Genomic DNA, 24866 nt, shown 5'->3' with positions numbered 1-24866 from the left:
AGATGACAAGATACAATTTGTTAAGTTTATATTTATTTTTCTTAAAAAAATAAATAAAAAAATAAAAATAAAAGAAACTGCAGCGAATTTGAAAGCACTGAAAAACCGGTTATTTCACCTCACCTTCAGTGTCTAGGTCCACAGCCAGGTTCTGGAAGATGTCCATATGTGCAGAGTGGGTAATGGTGCTCATGGAGGGTGTGCTACCCTTGTTGTGAATATGAGCAATAGCCTGAGTCCCCACATACAGTACTAATGCATTAATCAGCTGGATATTGTAGCGATTGCCAGGCTCATTCGAAACCTAATGTGAATAAGTGAAAAACAAAACAGAAATCAGTGCCTAAACTGTACATCAGAAAGCCATTCAAAAACTAAACTGTCAAAATCCTTTTTATAAATAGATTCAGCATATCATAAAGAATTACCTGCAAGTTGCTGCGGAGCTCAGAGAGAAATGTGACAGGTGAGCGAGTCTTGAGATAAGAATCCAAATCCTTTTTGAACTGGGGAGGCATTACTCCAGTGAAATTTGTAAGTATACGGGGAGCAATGTTTATCTCACTTAACATATCCACCTGTTAAACATGAATGACGGGAAGAAGATTGAACCCCAAAAGGTAAAATAAACTAGAGTTAGAATGGTAAAGTAATCATATGTTCTAAAGGAAACATTCCAGATGATAACATTTTTGTATTAAAAAATGAGTTAAGGACATGCTAAAGAAAATTAAAATATAGCAGTAACAGTTAAAGGGCCAGTAAAAAACAGCAAGTGAAAATATTTTATTAACATTGTAACTTTTGCATAAAATGGTTTCTTGGCTCAAATTACCCTAGTGTGAATTTGCAAACAAAAAGATTACAGAACCTTATTTGAGTACCAGAGCAAGGTAAACAGTTTTCTAAAAAAATCCCCATTTTGGGAGTTACTGCTCTGATTTACAGCTCTAAAGGATAAGTGGTTTATCTTCCATAGAGCTGCATGGAAGTGAGCTGCAATGAATCTATTCTCTCAGGGGACTCGTATTAGGGTTGGGAATCAAAAATGTGTGCTCGTTAATTCATTACTAAAATTATACAATACTAAAATGTCCCATAAGCAGATGAAGTTAAACAAAAAAAAAAAAAACAAGACTTTACTGTACTATTTTATTTTTATGAAATTTGATGCATTTCTATAATCTTTAAAAACCATGAAATACCTTAAGATTAGGCGTGAAGGGATCTGGCAATCTCATATTGCGTGGGAAGGCACTCAGTATTAGATTCCTCAGCTGGATGCAGTTTGGTGGAATCACATCACAAAACCCATAATGATAATCACAGAGAAACTCTGGAAAGTCATGAAGCAAAACAAGCAGCACACGAAGCGTGCCCTAGATAGCAAAGAATATGTGATCAGTATTGAATATAGTGATAAAGTTCCTGACTAGCATAGCAAATGATGTTGAAACTTATTATTTCAAGGGGGCAATTCACCTTTTATATTATTAACTGTTAATATAAAAAGTCCTTTATAACAGGACTATTAATATAATTTTAATAAACTTGGACAAAGGGCCAGTAACACAGCAAGTGTACCACACAAAAATGCAGTAATAGTGCTAGGCTGATATAAAGTGCTCGTGTTTATTGTTCAGCACCAGGGCCTGGAAGTGACACAGGAAGACATGTGGCTGCCAACCCTGCTGCCTTTTTTCATCATGTTTGAGAGAGCAGCACCATCATCAGGAATCTGGATTGTGCAGTCTGGGAAGAGAAACTCTGCACTCATTTTTTCTATTAAAAAACCAACAAAATGTCTAAAAGGACACAACTGTTTAGAAGCACTTCAGATACTTGGTGTTACATTAGTCTTAGATGGTTGGCTGAACCTTTTGGGATGGTCTGATGGTACAAACCCTCTAGCCGACATATCTGCCACCGCCAAATGGTCAGACTGACCAACCAATCAAACAGGGACAGTGCTGGGTGTTTCTTTCCAACACAAATCAGAAGCAGCCATAGCACACCACAACACATACATTTCCTATGCTAAATGGGTTCAATAATGAGCACACACCCAATGGCTCTTTAGTTAAACTCCCAAAATATATTGCCCTCACTGAACGGCAATAACTAAGAGCACAAGGGTAAATCCCACTCCCTTGCTAGAGGGTTTTTACCAGAGAACGGATCATGTCACCAGTTTTGAATGCAAACCCACAACTCTATAGTATTTGTAAATGTAATCACATGCCAGCACATAATAAATGTAGACAGACTACTAACAATGCAAAAACATAAGGGACTGGGAATTTAAGCATTGTGCATGTCTGGCAGAGCAAAGGGACCATGATTTTATTCTTTGTAAGACGAAAGATCGCTCTTTTCAATGTAGTATCAGATGATACTCTGGCCATTTATTGAAAGGAAGCAATCGTACAAAAGTTATGTCCAACAAATACTAGCAACAGCGGCTACCCCATGGATACATGCAGAGATATTATTGTGGTGCTGTACTTCAATCAATACTTGTGAAAAGGATTGGAAGGTGGCCAGTCAGGGTACATGCACCAGGACCCACAAATTGACAAAGTCCTGGAGCTGATTCTACTATACAAGCGAGATATTATTGTTGGCAAACAGAAAACTTCTAACCTGCCCAATAGACTAAACAACTGATCAACATGGCAGGAAAAAGCTTAGGACCATTATTCTGGTCCATAAATTCACAAAATGCCATCTTTGCGTCAATGGCCAGCTTTAATTGCGTAAATGCATCTAGAAAGAGGCCCAATGTAGTTTTACCAAAGGCTGCTTACAATCAATCTAGAATGTAGATCTAGAATCTTAGATCTGTAAATCTAGAATCTTAGATCTGTAAATCTAGAATCTTAGATCTGTAAATCTAGAATCTTAGATCTGTAAATCTAGAATCTTAGATCTGTAAATCTAGAATCTTAGATCTGTAAATCTAGAATCTTAGATCTGTAAATCTAGAATCTTAGATCTGTAAATCTAGAATCTTAGATCTGTAAATCTAGAATCTTAGATCTGTAAATCTAGAATCTTAGATCTGTAAATCTAGAATCTTAGATCTGTAAATCTAGAATCTTAGATCTGTAAATCTAGAATGCTAAGGATCTGGGTTTTTTCCGGATAAAGGATTTCTTTAATTTGAATCTCTATTTGTTAAGAGGGTTATTTACTAAAACTGCAACGTATCTCATCTTTTTATTAAACCAAGCTCAACTTAATACCAATCCACAATTTTAACGCATTCATCTAACCCCCCCATCCCAAATTAACAGTCCCTGTTAGCACTCTTATTCCAAACCTTTAAAAGTCATTTGACTTTTGAGCTGTACAACTGAGCACAACAATTTTTGCATTTCTCAAATTTAAATATGCAAATTAGGATTTAGATTCAAATAAGAAAACATTTGGTGCATGCGCTGATTTTACCTAAGACAACTATTTCTAAAAGCCCTAAATAAATTTTACCAGGTGTTTTACATGTGGCCCCCAGGAGTCTTTAAAGTGGACCTGTCACCCAGACACAAAAAGCTGTATAATTAAAGTCCTTTTCAAATTAAACATAAAATCCAATTTCTATTTTTTATTAAAACATTTACAGCTGTAAACTCATTTAGAAAACTCAGCTGTCTATCAAATAATCCAATATTGCCTGCCCCTCCTTTATGCCTTAGGCATAGAGGCGGGGCAGACAATTACTTTCACTTTCCATTCAGCACATCCTAGATGTCACTGCTCTCCACACATTCCCTCCAACATTTAATTGTGTAGCAAGGGCATGGGGATGGGGATGGACATTCTGGTGCACAAACAAGATCATGAGATGATGCAAGGTGTGTCTTTAGAACAGTGTCCACAAAATGGCTCCTGTCTGCTTGCTATAATTATGAATTCCCAGACTGAAGGAAACAAGATTCAAATAATTTATATAGTGTAATTAAAGTTATTTTTACTTGACTAATGTGATAAAATAGGATTTTGAATATTTTTTTTGATTATTTTTTTGGGTGACGGGTCTGCTTTGAGAAAAAATTCTAACTAACCTTCTGTGTCCCTCCCCCAAGCCTACCTTGTAGAGGATCTGCATAGGTTTTGTCAGTTCCACGTTCCTCAAAAAAGGTGCCAGGTACTTGAAAAGATCAATTAACAGCTGTGCATACATTGGCCAGCCCTGCAAATAAAAAAAAGCATTTTAATTCTTGCCCAAAGAAAACTAACCTAGAATGCATGCCCTGCACAAGTCAACTCACCTTTTGTTGGGGTGTGTGAGCCAACATTCGGGCAATAAATATTCGATGGGAAATGAGCTCAAGCCACGCATAGACAAAGCCTGGAGCTTTAGTTGGTCTGAGAATGTGAAAAGTATTGCTAAAGAAAAAAATGAAGGAAAAGTGATTCAGATTAAATACTCTTGGGACTAGTTTTTGTATGTCATTCAACAATTCAAAACTTTCTTATAAGCTATGAATGGCAAAATTACTGACTTCAAACAGGAGCTAACAACAAAGCAAAATATTAAAAAACTAGTGTAATGTCCATTAAACTCTTACCAAAATGCTGTCAGTGTCTGAAAATTTATTGTTTCTAGAACATGCTCAGGGGCATTTAACTCCAACAACAACATAATGAAAATGCGATGGTAAGGTAACTGCTGAAACTCGCTCTGTCGCACTTCATGGTCCTGTAGAAGTACTCCAACAACAATACCAAGTACCTGCCAAAAACACATACAAATTAAAGGATATGTTATGGTACTACAAAATTTTACATACCCTGATTTTTACATGTTCAGTAATTTTACACTGTTTTCATAGATCTATCTATCTCTCTACCCTCTCTCTATCTCTAGATCTATCTATATATCTATATAATGAATAATGTATTTCCCTGATTTTACCATTTTCTGGTCCTCTGAAAGATGTAAAATGGGGGTTCTATTGTATATACATGAAATTGTTGCCCACCTTGTTCAAAAGATTTATTTTTGTCACTGTGTTTGTAGCTTCTCCAGAGTGTTTGACTAGCAGAGCTATAAGACGCACAAAAGCATCTAAATTGTGGTAACATTTTGCCCGAATCATTGTGGGATTAGCAGCCGGATTGTGCTGTTGCTCAGCTTGAGCCCGGTAACTTATCTCCACACACATCTCTGTGCACAAGCGAAAGAACCGTGTGATGAGGTCGTCAGTCTTCAAAATCCCTTGTTGATGCATCTAAGCACAAGCAAATTTACTTCATTACAAGTTACAAATAGTGAATAGCCAGAAATGCAAAAACAAACAAAAAATACAAAAACTAAAGACTGCGTTGGAACATCACTACCTATATTATATAAATACTATACACCTCATTGGTGAAGCGCCCCTGAGGGCAACACTACATTATATTTTAATTAATCAAACTGTAAAAAAAAAAAAAAAAAAAAAAAAAAAAAAGCTCCCGGAGTGCTCTCCTCACCCTTTATCTAAAGAGTAACTATTGGGAAAGCGGTAACCCTTAAAAGAATTGTTCAGTATAAAAATAAAACTGGGTAAATGGATAGTGGATAGGCTGTGCAAAATAAAAAAAAATTCTAATAAAGTTAGCCAAAAATGTAATGTATAAAGGCTGGAGTGACTGGATGTCTAACATAATAGCCAGAACACTACTTCCTGCTTTTCGGCTGTCTTTGTTTACACTGACTGGTTACCAGGCAGTAACCAATCAGAGACTTGCGGGAGGGCCACATGGGTCATATCTGTTGCTTTTAAATCTGAGCTGTATGCCAAGGATCAATTGCACACTCACTGAACAGAAATGTACCATGTGGCCCCCCTTCAAGTCGCTGACTAACAGAGTTAAAGAGCTGAAAATCAGGAAGTAGTGTTCTGTTTATTATGTTAGACATCCAGTCAGTCCAGCCTTTATACATTACATTTTTGGCTAACTATATTAGAAATATTTTTTATTATGCACAGCCTATTTACCAGTTTTTATTTTCACACTGAACTGTTCCTTTAAGAGGATTGATGCATCTATAATGAACATTCATACAATGAAATGTCACAATGAGGATACAATTATTACATGTAAAATAGAAGTTCTACCCTTTTATATATCTCAAATTGTTCCCAGCCCCCAGTATTATGCTATTATAAGTAGAAAGCAAATAAATCTGGGAAGCAGGGAATTCTTTAGCACCACAGCGTAACCTCTGCCTACAACATGACACAGGTTTAAAATATGGTGCAAAAACATGACAGTTTGAAGACCAACTAATCATGGAAAGACTACTTTTAATTAAGCTGTACAGCATTTTACATAGAATGGTTTAATCAACCACACAAGTCAAGCACATCTAAAACCCACAAAAATAAAATTAAAAAGCAATGTCGTGTGTACAGTTTGACACAAACCGAATTATAACCAGTAGCAAAAAATTTGACCACAAAGTAGCAGACTTTTACATTCACCATAAAGCTACAGTTAAGTTGTGTTTGAACTACTTAGAGAGTAATGACATACGATGAATACTTCAGACTATTAAAGCCTCTTTTTACTTACTTGGCCGACAAATGCAGAAAAAGCTTTGGTACTATCACGCCCAGCAGCAGCAGAATGGTATAGATTAACCCACTCTCTCAATAGGTACTCTGCCTTCTCCCTCAAGCCGGGTGGGTCATCATACTCTGAAGCTTGGGAGATGCCAGAATGCATCATAAAGTTAGGACCTCCATGGGCTCGTTCCATCATTGCATCAAAATTGGAGCGCAAAACATCCATTAGCTGAGGAAGTCTGAAAAGGGAGACATTAAGAGGATGTACAATAGACAAATTCCATCTGCCATTAACAATGGGCCAACAAATCTAATAGGACTAGGATTTACAGCTAGCTAGTCTAAACAGACATCCTAAAGTAGTACAAATTGCCTCATGATGCATAGGATTAGAGGAGGAGGTAAAAGGAGATCTTGTGTAATCTTCAGTCACTTGGGGGACACAGGGACAGTGGGTATAGCTGGCACCACTAGGAGGCAGGACACAAAATAAATAGTCCATCCTCTGCCTGCTATATACCCCTCCTCTGCAGGCAGAGATAGCTCAGTTCTTACCAAAGTCAGAGCAGAAGGTTACTAACTAAAAAACTTTTATAAAAACTAAATTACAGTGAACTGATGGTTGCTTATGCCAACCATGTCTGAAGCCAAGTGAAGGTCTTAATTGAGGGAGGGAAGCCCTATGTCCGCCAAGCGACTGACGAGAAAGATTTAACAGTTGGTACACAAAATCTCCTTTTCTCCTTGTCTGCTTGGGGGACACAGGGACAGTGGGGACTTAGCAAAGCTGTCCCCCAAGATAAGGACAGAAAGTAGAGGCCTACGTGGAACTAGTTACTGCGGCTTGGAGTACCTTCCTGCCGTATTGGGTCAGATGACGCAAAGGTGTCAAAATGATCAAATTTGGCAAAAGTATGAATGGATGTCCAAATGTTCCGCTGAGGCTTGGTTCTGGAAAGCCCAAGACGTACTCATTCCCCTGGTGGAATATGCCCCGAGTCTAACTGGGGGAAGTCTGTCCCTGTGTCGTGTAGGCCGTTTGAATGGCCTGTTTCATCCAGCGGGAGATGATAGCCTTGGGGGATGGAGTGCCCCGAGGGGGTTCTGAAGGAAGTATAAACAAAAAGTCAGATTTCCGGATGTCTTCGACTCAATGCAGGTAAAACTTGAGGGCCCTAATATGGTCCAGAGAGTGAAGGGCCACATCCCTGGGGTTGGAGAGTGACGGGCAGAAGGTTGGTTTGGTAATTTCTTGATTCAGGTGGAAGCTGGATACCACTTTGGGTAAAAATAATGGAGTAGTGAGGAGGACCAACCTGTCATGGTGGAAAGACCGGAATGGAGATCTGCAGGATAGAGTAGAGAGCTCAGATACTCTCTGTGCTGATGCTATGGCCAGTAGGAATACTGGGGGTCATTTATAAAGTTCGCACAGCGCATATTTTTCGCAAATGGTTGTATTGCGCATGTTTTTTTCCAGAGCGCTAATATATTGCACGATTCTGCCCGTCTTTCCGGTTTTTGCGAATTTGCAGTGTGAATAAATTTTCACAAATGGCACGAAAATGAGATGGGAGTTTGCGCGAGTGCACCCAATGTGCGAGGTTGTTGTGTGCCAAAATAGCATTGACAGTAACTTAAATTCGCAGTTTGCAAAACTGTTTTGCGAATATTTTATCCGCCACCAAAGTTGTGACGTAATTAAGTCGCAGAGTGTGCGCATAAATATTTGCAATTTGCGAATTGTGACATATTTAAAAAGCTGCTATTGACATTCGCAAATCTGTTTGCACCCTCTTATTCAGCTTTATAAATATAACCATGCTCAGGGCAAATATATTCACTGTGCAAATCAATCTGCCCTGCGCGAAGTTTATAAATGACCCCCACTGTCTTCCAGGTGAGCCACTGAAGTGGGACAGGAGCCATCAGTTCAAAAGGTCGTTGGGAGAGATCGCAGGACTAGAGTCCCACAGGTGCTCGGACAAGGGGGGGCTTTACGTGTGCTACCCCCTGTAGAAAGGGTTTGACAGGATGGAGAGTGCAGATATTTGGGATTTTAGGGATCCTAAGGACAGTCCCATGGAGAGTCCCCTCCTGCAGAAAAGCTAAGAGATTGGGAGTTTCTGGCATCACCGTTGGAAAGCGGACCATACTCTATGGCGGGGGTCCCCAACCTTTTTTACCCGTGAGCCACATTCAAAAAAAAGAGTTGGGGAGCAACACAAGCATGCAAAATGTTTTTTGGGGTGCCAAATAAGGGATGTAATTGGCTATTTGGCAGCCTCCTATGTGGACTGGCAGCCTACAGGAGGTTCAATTTGGCAGTGCATCTGGTTTTTATGCAACCAAAACTTGCCTCCAAGCCTGGAATTCAAAAATAATCATCTTCTTTGAGGCCACTTGTAGGTCTTTGTAGTGATTGTGGAGAGATGCCATGAGCTACCTCTGGCACCCCCCCCCCCCATCTTTGAGTGATCTTGTAAAATATTTCCTCCTTTAGAGACCACTCGCAGGGGTCCAGGGATTGTCTGAGAAAATCTGCTTCCCAGTTCAAGAGTCCTGGTATGTAGATGGCTGAAAGGTGGGACTGGTGGGTCTGTGCCAGCAAAGGATAAGTCTAATCATTTAATGCTTTCCTGCTTCTTGATTTGTTCTAGTTGGGCACGAGAGGGGAAGGAGGGGGAAGATCTACTATGGCGCTCAAAAAGAACTGGTTCCTGTAGGTGTAGTGTTTCTAGTACTGAGGCAAGAGAGTCAATTGCCTCAGAGGGAAGCTAGATGAATCCTCCTCCACTTGGTCTGAACTATGGGACAGTTCTCTGTCAGAAAGTTCCTGCTTATGCCCTTAGTCTGGAGGCAGGGGGGGATGGGATATTAGACTTCTCCTTGCAATCATCCTCAGAGGGGGAGGGGACCCTGCGCCTGGAAGGCTTAGAGTTGTCTAACTGGGCCAAGTCTGTCTAGAGAACAGCCTCAGGTGGAGCACAGTGGATCCTTGCAACCTGGTGGCAGACATTTGCGGCATTTGGAACAAGCTAAAAAATAACTGCCCTGGAAAAAAGGTTGTCAACTGAACCCTCAGACACGGTGTGTCTGAATTATGTGCTCCAAAAAAGTAGTATAGTGAAGATTCCCTGGTGTATGGCTCGGCAAAATATAAATAATATATATAGTATATACATATATACTCCTCTGAGGTACGGCCGAGCCCAGTGCTGTAAGCAGGTGTCTCAATTGTACCTGTGAAGAGACAAAAAGGGGGGGGGTTGGTAGTGTCTGCTGGTAGCGGCAGCAGCTAAGAACCCCGTTACTAGTTACAAGTCTACTTGTCCTGAGGTATCATGGTGCTCTCTGCTGTAGAGGCTGTGCTTGTTTTGCTGAGCTGCAGTTGGAGATGGAGAAGGCGCCCATGGGAGGAGTGTTGTGAAGCCAAGACAGTGCGAAAGAATGAGCGAGAACTAGCACTTTTGGTGCATACAGGACTCAGTGTGTGCTTCCGGCCTTTGCGCCGTGAGGGAAGAAGGCACCTGAACATTCTAGTTGCACACTTCCAGGATGCACGCCAGGCGAAATCATGGGGATATGGCGCTCGAAGCACGCCCAGATAGAGTGAATTAATTGCACCTCTCTGGCTTGTCCCACCAAGCAGACAAGGCCCTTAGTAGCTATCTGATCGTCCTTCCTACATGTGTGTGGGTTCCCAGCAGCATGTGCAATGAAAATAGCAGGCACAGAGAGGGTCAGACACTTACCTTTTAGGTGGCTCGACAACTGCCCCTTCTACCGGCCAGTGAAGCCTCTCTCTGTGAGGAACAAAGAGGGAGGGAGTCATACTTGGGTGGTCTGTGCAGGGAGCTCATAGAGACCCCGGTGACAATCATGTTGGAAGGTGGACAGTGAAGACAAGCTACTCAGTGTAAATGTCCAGTCCCTCTTCAAATAAGATAAATTAATAAAATGAATTAATTCCTGAGACAGAAGTAGAGGATGTTCTAACATCCTGAGGACACAACAAAACTGAGGTATCTCTGCCTGCAGAGGAGGGGTATAGCAGGCAGAGGCGGGACTAGTTCTTTATTTTGTGTCCTGCCTCCTAGTGGTGCCAGCTATACCCACTGTCCCTGTGTCCCCCAAGCAGACAATGGAGAAAAACTATAATTGTTCTTTAGCAATAAAAAGTTAGTTCTCTCACTGCATCAACAGTTACATAACAACTGCCACAATCTAATTTAGAATAGAAATCACACAGGTAAGATGAAGGCCAGTTAGAAACACTTTTAAAAGGCTATATAACTTCTCTTTCTGAAAACTGAAGCTGCATTCTAGCGGACTGCTAAAAAGGATCTACCATTTTAATGCTTCACCAAGGTTTGTGCTCACCTATGCCTTTATCTATAGCCCAAAATAAGGTTTTAGCACTATTGTGTCAGGTTGTTGCATCTAACAACTTTTTACCATAAAGGAACATTTACCATAAATTGCAGATCCCTTGTTTAATCAGCTTAAAAGACCAATTAAACATTAATTGTAGGTGCACAAAATATGATTTACATTACTACTGCTACAGATAAAGACAACACATTCAACTCACCCTTCAGGGGCATTGCCTCTTGAGTGTGCATTAATTCGCATAAGAGTCTCAATAGTGTGGAAAAATTCAGCCTCTGTCACATGGCTCACACTTCGTTCATCCACAAGTAGTATCTTCACTAACTGCATGGCAAAGGCCACAGCCATATAGTTCAAGCCATTCTCCATGGACTACATAAAAATAGAAAAAAATTTTGTCAAATATAAAAGTGTGTGGTAAGGAAAGCAAAGACAAATATATGTATATAAATGTCAAATTTGTTGATGATGGACAATAAAAAAAGTAGTGTCTAAAAGAAGTGGCAGAACTACCAGAAAAGCAGGGGGTGCCATTGTACCAGGGCCCACACCCCCTGCAAGCGCGCTGGCAGTTTGCACCAGCGAAAAAACGTGGGTGGGTTGCATGGTCTGCACCCGGGCCCGCCTCCCCCGAGTTATGTTTCTGTCTACAATTTAAATATTTAGCTGCATTACCTGAGCCAAATGGAGGTCATATTGCTGCATGTTCACCAGGTGGTTCCGGATCAGAAGCTCTACAGCCTCCACGTTATATTTATATTCATCTCGGCACTCTATTAAACACCTGAGTAGGAATTCCCAAACGAGAAGAACATCAGTGACATTTGAAAACTCAAATATATCAGCTGAACCAGTGCTGTCCAACTGGCATAAGGCCTGCAACCCCCCACATAAAAGTCTGCCTGCTGTGTCTACTTACCTTGTGTAAACTTTAAAAGGTATCAGCACTGAGATTACCTGGCCCCTACATTGTTTAAATCTCAAATTCAGACTAATCCCCTGTACTGCTCACACATATAATACCCCGCATTGTTCACACTTGTAACACCTCTACTGTTCACACCCGAGACCCAGACTGAAAGTGCCCACATAGTTCACCCCTTCATCAAAATGCGGATACCAGCACTGTGTCACTGTATGTAGTACATCTTAGAGTGGTCCTGATAAGTTTCCCTGTCTCCTGCTCTGTTCTGGCTTCCCTATGCTCCCAGTGTGTCATACTTTGGGGTTTGTTAGCATTTAAAAATGGTTGTTAGGGGCCCCTAAAGTGTTTAATTGGGGGGGAGGGGTGCTGGGTTATCCACAGGGGAGGAGGAGGAGGCATATGGATTTAAGAGTGTCTTAATAGGATAACTTTTTTCCCACATTTAAGAAGTGATATCCCTATAGCATGTTTTAAAGTAATGAAAATATGTACTGTTGCCCTGCACTGGTAAATCTAATATGTTTGCAGAAACAATGCTATAGTTCGTATAAACAAGCTGCTGTGTAGGCTATTGAAAAAAGGCTATATGGCACCTGTTAAATACTGGGTAACTGATAACACCATTATGTTCTACAGAGCGTATCTGCTGTGTAACCTGAGCCCTTTCTCCTTTGAATGGCTGCCCCCATTGCTACACAGCAGCTTATTCATATAAACAATAGTAGTGTTTCTGAAGTAAAAACAGCAGTTTTTCCAGTGCAGGGCAACACTGCATTATATTTTTATTACTTTAAAACACACATTTTTCAATGTTACTTTAATGTGTACATGGTATTTTGGTGACATGGATGTGGTTTAAAAACAGGGAGCGGCTAACACTGGCTTCCATTATAGGCCCTAAACTATGTAGGCCACAAAAATTCTGGCCCTCAGTACCACAGAAGTTGGACAGCACTGAGCTAAACCGTTTCAGCATCTACAAACCTGGTTATTTGCTTGTTGCACCAAGGAGAACCATAGGCACGTCCATCCTGCAGGGCCTTTAATACCAGAAGGTGACATTCCCGATAACGGAGAAGAAGGTCTGCATCTGCCCCACTTGTGGCATCTAGTAGCCCTTCAACAGCCTATTCAAACATGAGAATATTAATGTTAAATGGAAAAATAAAAACATCCATTTTAATAGCTTACAAAAATTTATAACCAAAAGAACCACTAAAGTGAATTCCCTTTTGATGAAGTATGGGCCAACACAGGATAACTGCTTTCTTGTGAGTCTATGGGCTACTTATTTATGCCAGAAAAAAAAGCATAGCTATTGTAATCACTGGAACGGAGGCAGTGTGCCCAACATATCAGCCCTCCAGTAAACTCACCCTTCATTGTCTTTTAAGTGGTTTCTCAGAGGCAGACCAAAGTCTCGCCCACTCCACCAGCTCAAATTATTAAGTCCACAATCAGTCACTGCCTCACGTCTCCTTGGACGGTCTTGAAATTCATTTAAATTGCAGCCCCCATCTATTATAATGACCCTTATTCAAAAAATTTGCAAAAAAAATGTGAACATTCTAACCTTTTGCAGTAGTCCTAGCGCAGCTATGGCATCCCTTGAATTTCGAGCAACAGCTACAGCTTCCAGTAGACTTCTCAGAGCTTGAGACTGTGGATTCATTGACAGTGCAGGTGGGATTGCATGTAAATGCTGCTCTAACTCTGTTATGCACTTGTCATAGATCTGTGCAACATCATCTGTGGCCCAGGCTTGTTGCTTGAAACAAGACAGTAGGATTATAATTATATAGAACACCGGTTTTTCAAAATGCATTTTGTTTTTAAATAAAAAACACAAAAATCCTTGTACTTATATGGCATACCTTCATAGGTTGAGCCAGAAACCCTGTGGGCTGGGTTAAGTCATTTGTGGGTAGAAATCCAGGAACATTACGTGCAAATTCCTCATAAACAGCCAGCTGTTTAGGGTCCACACCTCCAACCTGACAGAAAAAGTTATTGATAATTAAAATCAAATCATGGCTTACATGCATCCTTGCTTAATGGAAGGCATGAGGCACAAATTGGTTATATGCACTTTAAATTGTACTTGACAGTCCTAACAATGTAATTTGTAAGCAAGAAAATGAAGTCTGCAAAGATTAATTTGTAACACTGTTTGCACTAGTGCATCAATCATAGCGCAACGATAATGCTTAATGATTAGGTCACCCTCCAGATGGGCCCAATCGGATTTATAAGTAAGGAGACCCATCCGGCAAGGACCTCATCAACATGCTGATGCATTCCTCACCCAATGGATTTCCAATTCTGCCAAGTGTTTGGCTACGTAACTGTCCGTGCTATCAGATGGTCCCAAATAGCAATAAATTGCCCATCTGGAGTCAACAGTGTATATGAAGGTTTTACTGGCCAGTGTTAATAAATTGAAAAGGGTTCCTAAAACTTTCATTTTCCCTTAATGTATATTCAGACAATTTTTTATTTTTACTTTGTGTCCCCTATCTTGTGTATAAGGCTTGTTAGTGACTAGATTGCCTGTTTCACTCTTGCCTATACCGCAAAAGCCAGCAGGGGTCATGTTCAAGCATGCATTGTGTTTCTAGAGTAAAATGTTTTTTGAAGTGTTATCCTCATCATTGAATTACTCTTTTGGCAATCCCATTCCTCATTTCAAAACAGGATTGTTGTGTCAATGAACTTTTTTATATCTTTCAAACTTTTCAAAAATCACATAAAACTTCATGCAATGATGTAGTAAAGAGTCTCAAAAGTTTAAATTAGGTCTGGCAGAAAAGGAGATTTGTGTACTCACTGTTAAATCTCTCTCTTCAGACGCTTGGGGGACACAGGAACAGTGGGGTATAGCTGGCACCACTAGGAGGCAGGGCACAAAAAAATAGAAACTGGATTCCTCCTCCTCCTGCTATACCCCTCCTCTGTAGGTAGAGACACTCGGTTCGTACCAAAGGAGAAAACAGGAGGTTATTAATAATCAACAGAAAAACTGATAAGTAATTTCAAGAAGAACAGATGGTTGAGTTAACCAAGTCTGAAGTCAAGAAAAGGCATCTAACCAGGGAGGGAAGCCCTGTGTCCCCCAAGCGACTTAAGAGAACGAGATTGAACGGTGAGTACACAAAATCTCCTTTTCTCTAGGTCTGCTTGGGGGACACAGGGACAGTGGGGACCTACCAAAGCTGTCCCCTGAATCAAGGGAGGGAAGTAGAGGCCTACGTGGAACCAACCACTGCAGCCTGAAGTACCTTCCTGCCGTAGCGGGTGTCAGGTGCCAAACTGGTAAAATTTGGCAAAAGTATGGACTGAAGTCCACATTGCAGCCTTGAACAACTGTTCCGCTGAGGCTTGGTTTGGAAAAACCCAGGACGCACTCATTCCTCTGGTGGAATGTGCCCTGAGGATGAACAAGGAGTCCGATTGACTGATGTCCTCGACTCGGTACAGGTAAAACTTGAGGGCCCTAATGGGGTCGAGGGTGTGCAGTGCCTATTCCTCCGCATTGGAAAGGGATGGGCAGAAATCGTAATTTCCTGGTTGAGGTTGAAAGTGGAAACTACCTTGAGAAGAAAAGAGGGAGAAGAATGAAGTACTGCCCTGTCGTTGTGGAAGGTCAACAGAGGAGACCTACAGGAGAGGGCAGAGATCTCAGATACTCTCCGTGCTGAGGCTATAGCCAGCAGAAAAACAGTTTTCCAAGTGAGCCACTGAAGTGGAATAGAATCCATGGGCTCAAAGGGATCGCATTGCAGGGTACGTAGAACTAGGGTCCTAAGTCCCAATTGGGCACCGGTGAACATACCGGTGGCTTTATGTGGACCACTTCCTGAAGAAAAATCTTATCGGGGAGCAAAGCGAGACGTCTTCGGAACAGTATGGAAAGCGCCGAAAACAGATTTCAGCGACCTGAGGGACATGTCCAGGGACAGTCCTCCTGTATAAAGGCCAGACGGTGTGGAGTGGAAAACTTCAGTGAATTGAAACCATTAGGTTGGCACCACCAAAGGTAAGTGGACCAGACGGTACGTCTTAGTGGAGACCGGTTTGCGGGCTGCACGCATGGTAGAATGACAGCGTCAGAGAACCTCTTCCCTCTCAGGATCGCAGTTGCAGTAGCCACACCATCAAATTGAGGTTGGCAGGACAAGGGTGAAGGATTTGGACCCTGAGAGAGAAGGTCTGGGATGAGAGTCCAAGGTTCCTCTACTGAGAGATGTACTAGATCCGAGACCCAGGATCGACGGGGCCATCTTGGAGAGATGAGGATGAGAGTAATGTGTTCTCTCTGAAGCTTCTTGTTCGTTCTTGGAATGAACGTGAGATGGAAGTCCCAGGGAGAGGCAAGGGCGTCTGCCGCCAGCACCAGAGGGTCCCTGGACCTTGCAAAGAAGAGAGGAACTTTTTGATTGTGACGTGATCGACCTCTGGCGTCCCCCATCTTTGAATGATCTTGTGGAAGATGTCACCCTTTAAAGACCACTTGCCGGGATCTAGGGATTTTCTGCTGAGAACCTGGTTCCCAGTTTAAGAGACCTGGAATGAAGATGGCGAGTCGGATTGCCCGTATCTCAAGAAGGTTGATGCGAAGATGCCGTTCCGCTAGAGACCACCGACCCTGCTCTGACTGACCCTCCAGCACTGCTCCCCAACTCGAGAGGCTTGCATCTGTGGTGAGCAGTCGCCATTGTGGATCCCCTAGGGGTTTGCCCCTGGTCAGGTGACTGGTTTGCATCTCGGAGACTCCAGTCCTGCGGGATAGACGAAATTCCAGAAGGGATTTACACCTCCAGGCCACAAGAATATTCCACTGAAGCTCCCTGAGGTGATGCTGGGCGAAAGGAACTGCTTCTATAGTGACTCCCAACACCTTTGTGTAGAATCTAGCGGTGTGGGACGCACGAGGGTCCGTAGATGCTGGACTTTGTCGCTGGGACAGTTTGTGTCTGGGTGTTGAACTGCGTCCCGAGGAAGGCCATGGATTGGCTCGGGGTTAACGAAGACTTGTCCAGGTTGATGAACCAACCCAACTCCTGTAACCGAACCATGGTGAAGTGCATGCCTGCTGGGCCTCTGCGAAGAAGGGTGCCTTGATCAGGAGATCGTCCAGATAAGGAGTTATGGAGATCCCCCTGGTGCGGATTAGAGCAGTGGCCACCGACATGATCTTGGTAAAGACACGAGGGGCCGAAGTCAGGCTGTGAATTGGAAGTGGTGATTTTGGAAGGCAAATCGCAAGAATCTGATGGAGATGGAAAATTGGGACATGAAGGTAGGCATCCTTTATGTCCAGAGAAACCAGGAATTGGCCAGGGGACAATGACAGACCTGAGGGATTCCATCTTGAACCTTTGTGGTCGACTGAATGTATTGAGTTCTTTGAGGTCCAGGATTGGCCGAACAGATCCACCCTTCTTGGGAACTACAAACAAATTCAAGTAATAGCCTGGGAATCTCTCCTCGGTCGGAACAGGGATTATGACCTTTGAACAGATAAGCTTGTCGATTGTGTCGTGCAGCCCCTGAGTTCTGTGGCAATCACTTGGTATAAGGAGTCCGACCAAGAATCGACGGCTCTACTTACCCAAGCAGAGTCTAGAGAAGAGGGAACTTAGAATGCCCCCTCAAGCTTCTTGTCCATGGTGTCCTTCAAGGAGGCTGCATCAGGAACTGGTAAGGCAGTCGACTATCCTTGGGTAGTCGAGAGACCGGCATGTCCACTTTTCCGTTAGATCCTGTGGAAAAGGATATAGTTTGGGATATAGTGGTTAGCCTGGAAATGTCTCTCTGGCTTGTCCCATTCCTGTTGGATAATTTGCGAGTTGAGCATGAGAGGGAAAGGAAGGTGAGGACTTGCTGCAGCACTTAAACAAGGAGGTGGAAGTACTGGAACTAGGTTCAGGCTCCTGTAAGTGAAGGGTCTCTAATACTGAGGAGATGAGGGAATCAATGGCCTCGGAGGAGGGTTTGGGGGGAGTCCGCTTCCTCTTGGTCGGAACTGTGAGATAGTTCATCAGACAGGGCTGGATCCTCCTTGGAGTCAGGTGGCAGGGGAGAAGTAGTGATGGACTCCGCCTCACACTCATCCTTGGAAGGAGAGGGGGCTCTACGTTTTGGAGGCTTAGGCCGAGGATTATCTAGCGGCGCTAGCAGTTTATCAAGGGAGAGAGCCAATTTAGGAATGCCGACAGCAAGCTGAGATGCCCATTCTGGGGGAGGCTGGGGGTCCAGGTGGGTGGAGTCCCCGGGCTGGCCTGATGGGTCCCCAGGCGTACCTGAGGACAAAGTTTCCTAAAAGGCCTCAGTTGGATTGCACTTGGAGCATGGGACTAAAAAAGAAGTAGCTGCCTGGGCATGCAATGGAGAGCGCGAAGAATGGCCCCTCCCCTAGCAGTGACGTATGGTGCCGAGACGCGCCTTAGAAAAATGGCTCCTAAGGCACTGGCGCGCATTTCCGGGTTGCGCCTACAGTAAGCGTAAAATCTGGCCCAGCCGTTGCCTCCCCAGGTAGCGTGAAAGACAGCCCCGGTGAAGTTGCTTGTAAAATAGTGGTGCGCAACCGGTGCTAAGCCCACAATAACTCTTGTGCTGCTGACAGTGAGGTCAGAAGGAAACAAGTGTCATTCCCATTGCCTGCCTGTGTGTTTAGTGGAGGCTGTTTAACATACTGCCTGGGTCTGAACTAGTGACCTGCAGGTTGCAACAAAGTCTCCTATACTGCTGTGCTATAAAGGCAGATGGATTGTGAAGAGGGGGAGGGTGCTCAGAGAGTGAATAGGCTGGCTATTAAGGATATATGCTTACCTTAAATGAGCCACGGCAGGAGTTCCCAGAGTCCTAGTGTAGGGATCCTGGAGGCATATAAGGAGGAATCAGCCATAGGATGAACCTGGCTATACCTCAGCACTGTGTCCAGGCAAGTGCAATCTCACTCTGGATGACAGAGGGAGGGAATCAATGCTGGATGGTCAGTGCAGAGCACAAGAGACCCCGGTGACATCCTCAAGTAATGGATCAGACTACTCAGTGTAGCTGTCCAGCTCCATATAATGTGAAGGAATTGTAATGAAATACAAAGAGCAAAATAAATACTAAAATACTCCTGAATGCAGGAGACAGTCCTAACCTCCTGAGGACACAACAAAACCAAGTGTCTCTGCCTACAGAGGAGGGATATAGCAGGAGGACGAGGCATCAAGTTTCTATTTTTTTTTTTTTGTGTCCTGCCTCCTAGCGGTGCCAGCTATACCCCCACTGCTCTGTGTCCCCCAAGTAGACCTAGAGAAAAGCTGAATTTGTGGTGCTCTCATGAAATCTTAGCCACACATCCCCTCCCAATGGCCTGCCCCACCATTATTTGATTAAGAAATGTTATTTTTTCAGGTAGATTTGGAAGCTCCATCTTTTTGAAGAGTTGCCCTTGGCCCCCGTTATGATCATATAGGATCAGCACAAATTTAACCTTGCGTGTTGGTGGTAAATATCTGCTTAATTTGAAAGGCAAACAAACACATCTTATAGTGTATTCCCACCTTCAGTCTCCCTGTTTTGGTAGCAATAAAGTACATATCTTTATATGAAATTAAATGCAGTTCTGTCCACTAAAAAAGCTTGAGAAGGAAAATCCTTACTCTTAACTCAACGGTGGTCTATTAAAACGAATGCTTTCACACTCACCTTCAAACGTATCTGCTCTGGCATTCGTTCTGCCTGGTATGTTAACACTACAGGATCACAGTAACGCCGACCTTCTTGCCTTGCATGCTTTCGCAGTTCAAATTCCTGCTCAAAGAAAAAAAGATCTATTTAGCTACAATATTAAAAAGCTTAAGAGGAAGCTTATTATATAATATATAGATATAGATATATATAGATATAGATATATAGATAATATATATTATATTCTTACCCTGCACTGGTTAAACGGGTGTGTTTACACCAGAAAGACTACTATAGTTGATTAAAATAAGTTGATGTGTTGCCATGTGGCAGACACGTTACAAAGCACATACCAGATAATCCCAGTACCATAGAATGGTGTTTTATCTGTTATCCATTATGTGGCCTGTGCCTTTCTTGGGCTTGAATGGCTGCCCCCATGGCTACACAGCACCTTTGTTAATATTAACTATAGTAGTGTTGCTGAAGCAAACACCAGTTTTACCCATTCAGGGGAACAATACATTATTTTTTGCTTAGTTTGATACACTAAAGTTTTTGACGTTACTATTCCTTTAACAAAGTATAAGTCATACTATGAAAATAAAAGTTACCATAAGGAAAACAGAGCATATAAAAATGTATTTAAAAAACCAAAACCTACAGTTGCCAGTCTCTTGTCCATTTCAGGTCCAGCCTTTTCCACTGCAGTCTTCTGTATAAAACAACAGGCTAATTCACAGTTGTCCTGTGCAAGCTGTGCAGCAGCCTGCTCCATCATTTCTCGCTGCTGAGGGGAAGCAGCCTTAAAAGGAACAAACATTACTAAATTAGCGGATATAGAGGTTTCTTTTTCCAGCAATATCTGATAAACTAACACCACAAAGCTTTTCGTTTTTAAGCCTGATCATTATAAGAATTTTAAAAAGGGCCAAGTTTCTGATAGTTCAGTAAAAGTAATGCTTTCCACCACTCGGCAATAGTAGTAAAATTAATCTTACCCGCATAGCTGTTGCAAAGCTATTCTTCAGGTTGGTGGCAATGCTCATGAGCAGGGGCTCACGGCATGTAATCATAGCCATACCAGCGGTCAGGTTACGCATCATATGATGAGCAGCAATCCTCATACGAGACTCTTCAGAATCTAGTGCAAAGTCTTTGCGCACAATTTGCTCACAGGTTGTCATTGCAATCTTAATAGACCGATCGACCACAGGGTGAACAAGTTCCTGGACTGCTCTTTCAATTGCCTGTCTTACACACTGCTTCAGTTGTGGGTGGGCTTGAAACAAAGGAATCTGAGGGAGGAAAAAAAAGTTGAGAATGTTAAGCATTACAAATAGCTCCCCATTAAAAGCTGCATTATGTATGGATGCAATTGCAGACTCACCAAAAAAAAAATCCAAAAATACAATAGACACTTTTCTCCTAGTTTTTCTGTTCTGCATGCAGATACAGCTATAGTTTAAAGTAACTCATTGCCCTCAGCTATACCAAGCTCAGTGTGCAGGTTCTGCAACATTTAGAAAACTCTGCCATGGGCATGACATAAAACTGCTATCTGTGAAAATCTACTAATGTTATATTGTTGGCTGGTGTATGGTAAATGTCTCTCAAAGCACATTAGGTAAAAGGTGCAACAAGTAAAGAAGACTGCTTAGTATACCCCATTTATGCCCCATTCGTCATGCTATTCTAATATATTGGAATTGAATAAATGTTGAGTGTTTTGGAACCATAGCATAGGCATGTCCAACTTGAGGCCGACAATCAAGAAGTGGCCCTCTCCATGGAAAATAAGGCCCCCTGCCTACAGGGTTCTACAAAACGGTCAGCTTTTTGGTCTAATACATGGACACTGGACAGCACTTTCAAAAAGCAATTTAAAAAAAAATGTCAAGTCACTTTAAGATTTAGCCTTTACAAGCATATTATAACACAAATAGCCCATCAGATTAACTTAAAGGAGAAGTAAAGGCAAAATTACAAAACTATCCCAAAATGTTGGCAATTACCCCCTGTCCTGAAACGCTGGGTTAGATTTTCGCTCTGTGCCTTTTAAAAGTTCTGCCCACGTTCCAAACTTATCTATATAGTTCAATAACTTAGCGGGTGCCATGTTCTTAAGTCTATACGTCACTTCCCCATTCAACTGAGATCCCCACTGACCTCCCCGTGCTTGAAAAATCGTTGGTTAATCACATATAAATGCAATCTGATTACAGACTTCAAGTCAGACAAAACACGGAGCCTTTCCTCCCCTGTTCGCAACACTATCTTGTATGCGTAGCGTGAGAGCTTCTGTTACCATAGTGACGCAATGCTGTTCTAAACTCCCACTCCGCTTACAAGATAGTGTTGCGAACAAGGGAGGAAAGGCTGCGTGTTTTGTCTGACTGAGGTCTGTAATCAGTATTAAATTTATATGTGATTAACCAATGATTTTTCAAGCACATGTTCATCTTAAACACCAATAGAATGCCCAGAACGGGAAAGAGGCGTATCAATTATGACGCATATCATTCTTGCTGAGGGGAAAGTCTCTAACAAACTTGCGCAATAGGCAAAAATCGCCTAACGCGGCTCAAGGCTGCACGAGGCAGTGGGGAGGAAGCAGTAAGCTATTTTGGTGACATCAGCCAACTCCTGGATTCGCTATCATCACCATCACGCAGCGCATTTCCTACAGAATGCCAGCAGGAAGACAGTAATAAGTCAGTCCTGTAAGTCATACAAAAGGAAACCTTTCTAATAAGAGGTTTTTTTTTTTTTAAACTTTCGTTCTTTAAAATGAAAAAAAAAAAAAAAAATTAAATCTGCATACTTACTGTGGGATTAAGTGTGATATGAGGAGCAAGGCCTGCCAGGGAGTAAACATGAATGTCATGGTAGCTATACTGAGGCTGTGGTGGAACAGTTGCAGTGCATGTTGTGCTTGGTGGTGGAGCAGTAGCTGTTGCTGGAAAATCAAACACATTAAGTCAGAACACAAAGCTCATTTGGTTGGACATATAAAATAAAGTTGTATAAATACTATCTGAATTAAAGACTTCTAGAACCTGAAAAATGTCTACTGTCCAAAGAATATGTGAACCACCCACTTTGAAAAGGAGAGGGACCCAAAAATAATCCCTTCAAAAAATTTAAAATTTGTGGTATCAAGTTAGGTCACAAAAAAAAAAAAAAAAAAAAAAAAAAAAATTACATTTATACCCATTTCTGGAAGTCCAGATAGTGTATATGCATCTTTTTAATAAGCCCAACACAGCTCTTTTGCAGGCTTGTGTTACAAACCATTTCGATATGAACGCTGACAAAATAATTACAGCTAACAGCTTTTTGATTCATCAAACCTAAGGACACATACAAAAGAAATACACAGTGGCATGTATTGTGGCCTTTAATTTTTAACTGAATAATGAAGGTTAACTGAATAATTTTGGTCCTTAACTCCCTGACCATTATCAAAATGTCTAAAATTTACCTGTAAAAACTGCATCAGATTCCTGCTTTTCCACCGAGGCCCAAAGTTTGCCAGCAGTTCGAATGGCATACTCGCTGGCACTAGTCATTGGAGGTAGCTCCTCTGGCTGCTTCACATCCTTTTTGGGAGCTGAAAGTTGTTCATCCAAGCTTTTCAGTCGATCCTTGTCTTTCAATAGGCTACCAGGCTTCAAGTCATTTATGTCCAAGGCCAGATTTTTACACAAGACTTCAATCTCAAACTTTAGATTTAGCTAATAAATAAATATTTTATTTAAAATTGTGAAAAATACAAAATGGTACTACTGACATTTTCATGACCCAGAATTGCAGTTAGTATACCTTTTAACACATGAATACACAATGTGGCATATGAAAACAGAGGATAAGAGAATGAATCTTGCAGGTCTATCCATAAAAGAAGACCAATTTAATACTGTTATGCCCTTATTTGCATATTAGAAAGTAAACATTTAGTAAGCAATAAAAAGCATGTTTAATACTGTGAGAGTGTCAGTTAAAATTATACAGCAATAACAACATCACCACTATCATCAAATGAAGCAATGGACAGGTTGACTCAATGTTATACAACTAACTGGCCAGTGGACAGTAAGGTCACAATTGGCCAAACATGTGACGGTGTGACTACTTTAAGGATACATTACCTTCAAGTCATGTTCTTGATGCAGCTCTGCTAGCACATTCATTAAGGCCATTGTCCAGGGATTCGGTGGTCGGAAAACCTGGAAACAATTGTAAGTTAAAAATGCTTATTATGCCTTGACAATCAGGAACTTGCTTTCATTGTCTAGTGACTGATAAAAGTAGTGATGTGCAGTCAGACTTAAAGATTGTCTGCGTCTGACCCTAATCAGCCCTTAGGGAACCCAAAACCTACCCAAATTGGTATAATTACTTACACAACAAGGATTATATAAGCAATGGTGGACAGACAGAATAAATTCTCATAAGCACATAACCAAAGGCAAACATCTGCTCAATTAGCTCACTTGCGAATTAGAGAACTGTGTCAGACACAAGTACAACTTGTACAGCTGCCATACTTACCACACTTCTAACACTAGACTCCAAGACTTTGGCAATAAAAGGCACAACGTAGAGAAGCTCCTGCTGCCCCTTCACATAGGCTTCGAGCAGCAATGATTTTACATCTAAGTCCTGGAGGAAGAAGGTGGAAAAACCATAGGCCTTAAGTGTTTTAACTTTTCTTTAACAAACTAAAATGGTCTGATCTACAGAACAAAAAAAAACAAAAAAAACTGAAGGCGAGTAATGGCTAGGTTATGGTGTTTATGCAGGGAATCCTGTAAAGATACTATATGGTGTCTCACCCTGGCCTGAAGGTAGTATAAAGATTGAGAAGCACACACCTCTTCGTTAATATTACTCTACTATGTCTGCTGCTGTAACTGTAAAGACAACCTTTACTGAAAGGGGCTCAGTCATACATGGAACCTGTATAGTTCTTTTCTTCTTTAGAATAGCGCATTTTCCATAGTCCACGATGTGCAAGTTAGTTTTATGTATTTTACAACCAACAACAAAATGCCTACAACATGCAAATTATTCTCAGAGGATGCACTGGATATCACTGATCTATACAGAATAACTGAAATGGAAGAGTTACCAGTAGCAGAACTAGGGGAATATAGTTATAGGCACTTTGTCAGTCAGATTCCTTAAAGGAGCAGTAACCAAAAAATGTAAGTGTTTTAAAGTAATGAAAATATCATGTACTGTTGCCCTGCACTGGTAAAACTGATCTGTTTGCTTCAGAAACACTACTATAGTTCATATAA

General features: G+C 41.7%; 1 protein-coding gene across 3 annotated transcripts in view; it reads right to left on the bottom strand.

The window, feature by feature from the left end:
* The window catches only part of cnot1.L (CCR4-NOT transcription complex subunit 1 L homeolog), an 81267-nt gene that overhangs the window by 3013 nt on the left and 53388 nt on the right, over positions 1-24866 (bottom strand). For 2 of the 3 annotated variants that reach the window (XM_041590259.1, XM_018258090.2), the window contains exons 27-47: positions 24115-24225; positions 23712-23789; positions 23045-23297; positions 22389-22519; positions 20562-20858; positions 20225-20365; positions 19579-19683; positions 13749-13868; positions 13448-13642; positions 12859-13001; positions 11625-11733; positions 11152-11321; positions 10313-10363; positions 6565-6796; positions 4986-5234; positions 4572-4735; positions 4272-4389; positions 4091-4192; positions 1206-1379; positions 429-578; positions 124-304 (exon numbers count right to left, since the gene is read on the bottom strand). In XM_041590259.1, the coding sequence (XP_041446193.1) occupies positions 124-304; positions 429-578; positions 1206-1379; positions 4091-4192; positions 4272-4389; positions 4572-4735; positions 4986-5234; positions 6565-6796; positions 10313-10363; positions 11152-11321; positions 11625-11733; positions 12859-13001; positions 13448-13642; positions 13749-13868; positions 19579-19683; positions 20225-20365; positions 20562-20858; positions 22389-22519; positions 23045-23297; positions 23712-23789; positions 24115-24225 (3274 nt within the window). The remainder of the gene's footprint in view (positions 1-123; positions 305-428; positions 579-1205; positions 1380-4090; positions 4193-4271; positions 4390-4571; positions 4736-4985; positions 5235-6564; positions 6797-10312; positions 10364-11151; positions 11322-11624; positions 11734-12858; positions 13002-13447; positions 13643-13748; positions 13869-19578; positions 19684-20224; positions 20366-20561; positions 20859-22388; positions 22520-23044; positions 23298-23711; positions 23790-24114; positions 24226-24866) is intronic. The other variant, XM_018258091.2, reaches the window with a different exon arrangement.

Source organism: Xenopus laevis, chromosome 4L, assembly GCF_017654675.1.
Source record: "Xenopus laevis strain J_2021 chromosome 4L, Xenopus_laevis_v10.1, whole genome shotgun sequence".
Classification (NCBI taxonomy): Eukaryota; Metazoa; Chordata; class Amphibia; order Anura; family Pipidae; genus Xenopus; species Xenopus laevis.
This window is presented reverse-complemented; position numbering and strand designations above follow the sequence as displayed.